We start from the raw sequence: 7,055 nt of genomic DNA on the forward strand, positions 1-7,055 counted from the left end.
AGACAGAAAGCGAGAAATCACCCCCCAGAAGGGATGGTCATGCCGCAATCCCTTCTCCTCCATTCTCCTCTCGGGATCCTGGGCACGCACGCACACGCACCCGGCGTGAGTTTTAAGCCACCGGGTCCAGGACGTGAACCGCGGTCAACTACGTGGGAGTCCAGCGACATAGCCATTATGCTAACTGCTGGTTCCTAAGGGCCCTTTAACAATAACCGGAAGTGGGCTGGCCCTGCAGCTCAGCAGTTCAGGGAGTCAGGTCCCACTTGGCCAACCACAATAGAGCCCTAACTCTGGTGTGCAATATTTTTTGGAGAGGTTTTTGCTATAGGGCGTGTGCACTCACCAGACAGAGACAGAGAGACAGAAAGTGAGAAATCACTCCCCGGAGGCATGGCCACGCCGCAATCCCTTCCCCTCCATTCTCCCCTCGGGATCTTAGGCACGCACGCACACGCACCCGGCATGAGTTTAAGCCACCGGGTCCAGGACTTGAACTGCAATCAACTACATGGGAATCCAGCAACATAGCCATTACGTTAACTGCTGGTCCCTTTTTTGTGTGTATGTGTGATTTTTTTTTTAAAGAATTATTTATTTTATATTATTTATTTATTTATTTATTTAAAGAGTTACCTTATTTAACTTCATTTATTTATTTAAATTTGATCAGCAAGGGACAGAGTGAGAGAGAGAGAAAGTGAGAAAACTAGCCTCCAGGTCTAGGACTTGAACAGCAGTCAGTCATCTGGGAGTCCAGAACCTATAGCCACCACGCCACCTGCCTGCCCAATTTTTAAAACATTTTTATAATTTTTTTAAAGAATTACTTTATTTAACTTTATTGTTGTTATTATTTTCCAGTTAGATCAAACAGAGAGAAAGTGAGAAAGCAAGTCGCCAGATTCAGGATTTAAATCGCGTCAGCCATGTGGGAGGCCAGCACCTTTAACCACCACACCATTTAACTGTTCTATTATTATTTTATTTTATTACTATTATGGTTCTTAGTTTGCTATAGGGCATGTGCGCTCGCTGGAGACACAGGCAGAGAGAGAAAGTGAGAAAGCAAGCCACCAGGTCTGGGACTTGAACCGCGTCAGCCGTGTGAGAGTGCAGCGCCTTCACCACCACGCCACCAGCCAGCCCCCAGAATGCTGATTTTAACTCCTGAGGGGAGGAGGGTGTGGGTCGGAGACACACTTTCATGGTCAAGCAAATATGGGTGTCCAGAGTACTCAGTGGCGTGTGACTCAAAGACACTGCAGCGTGCACGTGGACCCCTCTGAACGACTGCCACCCCCACTCCATCCCAGCTTCCCACAGGGCTTGCCCACAGGTGCACGGCCAGGACTCTTTAGGAACCCTGAATTAGGGGCCAGCAGGTGGCATGGTAGTTAAGGGTGCTGGACTCCCACATGGCCAACCACAGTTCGAGTCTCAGACCTGGCGACTTGCTTTCTCACTTTCCTTCTCTCTCTGTGTCTCTCCCTGGTCAAATAATAATAATAAAGTTAAATCAAATATGCTTTAAAAAGAAAGAAAGAAAGAAACCCTGTATTAGAAGCTTCCCTGTTGGGGCCAGCAGGTGGTGTGGTGGTTCAGGTGCTGGACTTCCACATGGCTGATCATGGTTTGAGTCCTGGACCTAGTGGCTTGCTTTCTCATTTTCCCTCTCTCTCACTCCCTGTCTCTCTTTAGTCGAATTGAAAATAATAATAACGATTAATAAATAAAAGTAAATACTTTTTTTTAAAAGTAGCTTTTAAACTGCTGCAGTCCCTTTTTTTTTTTCTTTTTTGTTTGTTGTTGTTGTTTGTTTTTTTTTTGTTTTGGGGGGTTTTTTGTTTTTTGTTTTTGTCTTTGCCATAGGGTGTATGCACTCATCTGAAAGAGACAGAGACAGTGAAAGGTGAGAAATCACCCCCCGGGGGATGGCCACACAACAGCCCCTTCTCTTCCACTGTCCTCTTGGGATTCTGGGCACACACTCAGGCACACCCAGTGTGATTTTTCAAGACAGAGGTCTGGGATTCAAGCCACAGTCAGCTGTGTGGGAGTCCAGCACCTTAACCTCCACACCACCTGCAGGCCCTCAGGCCTTCTTCTTCTTTTTTTTTTTTTTTTGGAGAGGTTTTTGCTGTAGGGCGCGTGCGCTCGCCAGACAGACAGAGAGAGACATAGATACAGAAAGCGAGAAATCATCCCCCAGAGGGGATGGTCATGCCGCAATCCCTTCTCCTCCATTCTCCTCTTGGGATCTTGGGCACACACGCACATGCGCCCGGCGTGAGTTTTAAGCCACCGGGTCCGGGACACGAATGGCGGTTGACTACGTGGGAGTCCAACGACATAGCCATTACGCTAACTGCTGGTTCCCTCCTGGCCTTCTTCTTGAGAGATCAGTCTCTTTGGGGCCAGTAGGCGGCATTGTGGTTGGGGCACTGGATTCCCACATGACCAGTCGTGGTTCAAATCCCAGACCTGGTGTCTTGAAAATCACACTGGATATGTCTTCGCGTGTGCCCCAAATCCCAGGAGGAGAATGGGGGAGAAGGGATATTGTGGCATGGTCATCCCCGTGAGGGGGGGGAGGGGGGTGGTTTCTCACTTTCCCTCTTTCTTCTCTCTCTGTCTCTTTCCAGCGAATGCACACACCCTACGGCAAAAACCTTAAAGGGAAAAAAAGAAAAAAAAAGAAAAGGCAAGCTCCACAAAGCAAGCCCAGGGATGCCAGGAGGGCACTCTGGGACCAAAGTGACCCCTTGCGATGTCTCCTTTGGGCTCTGGGTGCTTTGGAGTCCAGAGCTGAAGCAGGGTCTCAGGTGAACTGAGCAGAGATGTAAAGGGAGCAGGGAGGCTTTCGGCCGAGTAGTCTAGGCCAGTTTCGATTCTCGAGATTAATGAGAGGCACCCCAGCAGTCCGGCGGTTAGGGCCCGGCAGTGGCTCTGATTCCATGGCATTTAGGGAGGCGCTGACAACAACCATGGATGTGCAGCTTCAAAAGTAGGTGGAGGGGGCGGCGGACGGTGTGGTGGTTAAGGCAGCTGGACTTCCACATGGCTGACTTCGTTCGAGTCCCAGACCTGACAGCTTGCTTTCTCACTTTCCTTCTCTCTCTCTCTGGTCAAACTTAAAAAAATAAATAAATAAAACAAATAAAATAATGACAATGAATAATTTTTAAAAAGTAGGTGGTAGTTAGGTGGTGAGGGAGCCAATAGGTGGCATAGTGGTTAAGGTTCTGGACTCCCACACGGCCGACTGCGGTTCCAGTCCCAAACCTGGCAGCTTAAAACTCTCTCCAGGAGCGAGGGCATGTGCGTGCCCAAACCCCAGCAGGAGCCCGGAGAAAGGGTTGTGGTGCAGCCATCACCCCCTCTACTCTCTCACTTCCCCTCTCTCTGTCTCTGTCTCTCTCTCTCTCTCTCTCTCTGGTGAACACATGCACCCTATGGCAAAAACCTTTAAAAAAATTTTTTTAAGTAGTTGGTGGGGCAGATGGTGCAGGGTAGCACTCTGGGAGGCGGGGCCCACATGGGGAGGTCCTAGGTCTACACCCCAAAACCTATTCTTTACTTAAATTCGCCAGAGGGCCTGTGCGCTCGCCAGACAGAGACAGCAAGGTGAGGGGAAGGAGAAGGTGCCTCCCCGGTGTGGTGTGGTCTGCTGCAACGCCTTCCCTCCACTCTTACTCTGTCGGGACTTTGAGCACTGCGTGCACAGCTTCCAGTGGGCCTCCCGAGCCACTGAGGCTGGGATTCGAACCGTGCGGTTGGCCACGTGGGACCTAGCTCCCTTAACCACGAGGCCAGGGGGCTGCCCTTCCAAGGCCTTCTCGTACATGCTAGGTGCACATGTGTGCTCAAGATTCAGGCTGGGGACCAGCAGGTGGCGTAATGGTTATGTCACTGGACTCCCATGCAGTCATGGTTCAAGTCTGGGACCCGGCAGCTTAAAACTCATGACAGGCATGTGTGCGTGTGTGTGTGCCGAAGACTCTGAGAGGAGAATGAAGGAGAAGGGACTGTGGTGTGGCCATCCCCCCAGGGAGTGATTTCTCACTTTCTGTCTCTCAGTCTCTCCGTGTCTCTCTGGCATGCACACACACGCTATAGCAAAGATCTCTCTCTTAAAAAAAAAAGATTCAGGCTGGTAGAAGCTGGAGGGGAGCTCGGTGTGAAGACTCTGCTGGGGATGCCTGTCTATCTTATCTCTTTCTCTTTCTCATAGAAAAAAAAATTAATAAATTAGCTTTAGATGTAGGCGGGGAGGGTCCAGCAGGTGGCATGGTGGTTAAGGTGCTGGACTCCCACATGGTCAACTGCAGTTCAAGTCCCAGACCTGATGGTTTGTTCTCTCACTTTCCTTGTCTCCGTCTCTCTCTGGTGAGCACATGTGCCCTGTAACAAACTTTAAAATAATAATAGATAAAATTAATTTTCAAAAATTAAATAAATAGGGCCAGCAAGTGGTGTGGTGGTTAAGGTGCTAGAATTTCCACATGGCCGACCACTGTTCCAGTCCCGGACCTGGCGGCTTCTCTCTCTCTCTCTCTCTTTCTCTCTGTCTTTCTCTGGCAAAACTCATGTGAAAATAATAATAAATAAAGTTAAATAAATTTAAAAAAATAAATGCTTTTTAAAAAAATTAAATAAATAAATATAGGTGGGAAAGCAAACGGATGGAGAAGAGCAGGGGACAAACTTGACACCCTTGACCTCCGGCCCGGGGCTTGTGTGCTGTCGGCCTCTGCTCCTAGGCAGCGAGGTTTTCAGAGGACAGGCCATTACTGTGCAAGGCCCTCGAGCTCCGTCCTAGCCCTCTGCCCCTGCTGGCTTCTCCCAAGAGTGCCCTGGCCCGCAGCCCCACAGGGGTCAGCGCTGGCCTCTGGCAGCCCCGCCGGGGCAGCAGCCGGGGCCCCTCCGGAGAGCGGTGGTGAGAACCACCTTCACACAGAGCAGCCCATCTGGCCCTCAGGGCCCCCGCCCCCTGCGCACCCCCTTCTCTGACAGCCTTTCAGCTCACAGAGCTGCTCACCAGGTCAAACCCCGCCACCGTCCTAGGGAACTTGGCTCGAAGACTCATGGCCACCCGGACAGACTCGGTGATGAGAGAGACGTTCTTGGCTCTGAGGGAGAAGAGCCGGGAGACAGGTGACTGGGTGTCACTTGGCAGTGCCAGGCTGGCCTGGTCCAGGTCACTGGCCACCGTCCCCCAGGCCTGGCCTGCTCACACCTGACCCCAGCCTGCTGGCCCTGTGGTCCCCGAGCATGTGCAGCCCAGAGCCATTCCTGTCAGGGACCCTGCTGGCTCCTGGGAAGCATGGACTCTTCCCCAGGGTGAGCAGCCACAGAAGGTATTGCTGGCTGTGTTTGCAGGAGGCCAAGCGGCCTGGCCCCAGGCTTCCTGTCCCCCTGAGGTGAGGGTGGGTGCACCGGGCCAGCTCCGCCCACCGACCTCCTAGTATGCAACGGATCCCAGGGCCCCAGGTCAGCAGGCCCAGGAACCAGATGGTCCCTGCTGATGCAGTCGGCCACACCGCAGGCCACCCCCTCTGCACCCTGGCACCCTCTCCTGGCACGCCCAGGACCAGCAGGGCAGGGCACGGAAAGGCATTAGCCTGGCCTAGGCCTGCAGGGTCCCAGGTGAACAGTGCTGACCCCTCGGCCTGCCCTGCTCCCTGCCGCTGGCCCAGAGGCAGCAGTTCAGGGGTCCTGAGTGGACCCAGCAGGTCCCTCCCGCAGCTCCTTCCTGGGTCGCAGCCCTGCATGGGGAGGTCAGAGGCTCTCCAGGGCCCAGCTGCATGGGGAACCCCCAACACCCCACCGCAGGCCCCGCACCCTGACCCGCAGGCCCCCACTGGGCCGCTCTGGTATCATCTTGGGGGGTCTTGGCCTTGGGCTGCTGCTCTCCTGCATGGGACAGTCTACCGTGGGGAAGACGGGAAGAAACCCGAGCTCTACAGCTCTGTGCTCCCAGGGAGAGAGCGGTCCGGGTGTCTGCCGGCCACATCCATCTTGGCCTCAGAGCCTGCCGTGGTCCAGGCCTCGCAGGCACAGCTAGCGGCGGGTCCCAAAGGTGAGCGGAGCAAAGCTGAACCCCCAGGCAGACACCTGGGACCCACAGCTGAGTCACCGCTGACAAGGGGCCACGCCTGTAACCTCTCTAAAGATGGTCCCCTCCTCCCTTCCCATTTGGTGTGAAGATCCGACCTGAAGGTGATCTCAGGGCAGACCTCGGCTTTTGCACACTCGCGCACACACACACGGCGGACCCCAGCTCCGTCACCGAGGGCTGGGGCTCCCCTCGTGTCCTCCCGTCCCCTAGGTCCCTCTCCCTCACAGCCTGGGAGCTCTGCACCCCTGCCCTCCTCGCGCAGCTCCCATGGTACCCTCTCTCACCTGTGATCCGAAAAAATGAGTTTGATTCCGATAAAGTCAGGGTGCCTCTGCGCAAACCTCCAGGCCACCTCCTTGTAGGTCCTCACCGCCCAGTGACGGTCGTGGGTGTCCCCGTTGAGTTCGTACACCTGGGGCAGCAGCAGACAGCACAGCTGAGCGGAGCCCTCAGAGCCCTCCCGCAGCTCCACCCTCCCTACTGCTCTGAGGGAGGCCCGGCCCAGCCGAGGCTGGGGTGTGACCCCCTCTTCTCTGCGGGCACCACCTGCAGCAGTGCCCGCTCAGGGCAGCGCTTGGCGACACTCGTGTAAGCACTAATACACGGCCAGGGACCCACCTCGCCTCCCCACCACCCTACCTGAGGGCCGAGTCACTGCCACCAGGGACATCCAGAGGGACATGGTCAGGTGGAAGGCAAGCTCAGATGCATGGCAGGTAGGGCGAGGGGACGGGGCTGTGTGGGGGGAAGGCGTGAGAGGAGGCCCCTTGGCAAGTGCCCACTCAGCAGGTGGGTATGAGTGACAGCAGGTCAGCACTGAGTGACAGGAGGTCAGTACTGAGTGACAGCAGGTGGGTACTGAACGACGGTGGGTCGGTACTGAGTGACAGCGGGTGGGGACTGAGGGACAGCAGGGGGGGACTGAGTGGCAGGA

The 7,055-nt window shown here is 54.5% G+C and overlaps 1 protein-coding gene across 2 annotated transcripts in view; it reads right to left on the reverse strand.

Annotated features, from left to right (window-relative positions):
• Nucleotides 1–7,055, reverse strand: part of ADA2 (adenosine deaminase 2) — a 48,206-nt gene that overhangs the window by 9,820 nt on the left and 31,331 nt on the right. For both annotated transcript variants that reach the window (XM_027775656.1, XM_014591484.2), the window contains exons 5-6: nucleotides 6,406–6,533; nucleotides 5,042–5,132 (exon numbers count right to left, since the gene is read on the reverse strand). In XM_027775656.1, the coding sequence (XP_027631457.1) occupies nucleotides 5,042–5,132; nucleotides 6,406–6,533 (219 nt within the window). The remainder of the gene's footprint in view (nucleotides 1–5,041; nucleotides 5,133–6,405; nucleotides 6,534–7,055) is intronic.

This window comes from Tupaia chinensis, unplaced genomic scaffold (genome assembly GCF_000334495.1).
Source record: "Tupaia chinensis unplaced genomic scaffold, TupChi_1.0 Scaffold000578_2, whole genome shotgun sequence".
NCBI lineage: Eukaryota > Metazoa > Chordata > Mammalia > Scandentia > Tupaiidae > Tupaia > Tupaia belangeri.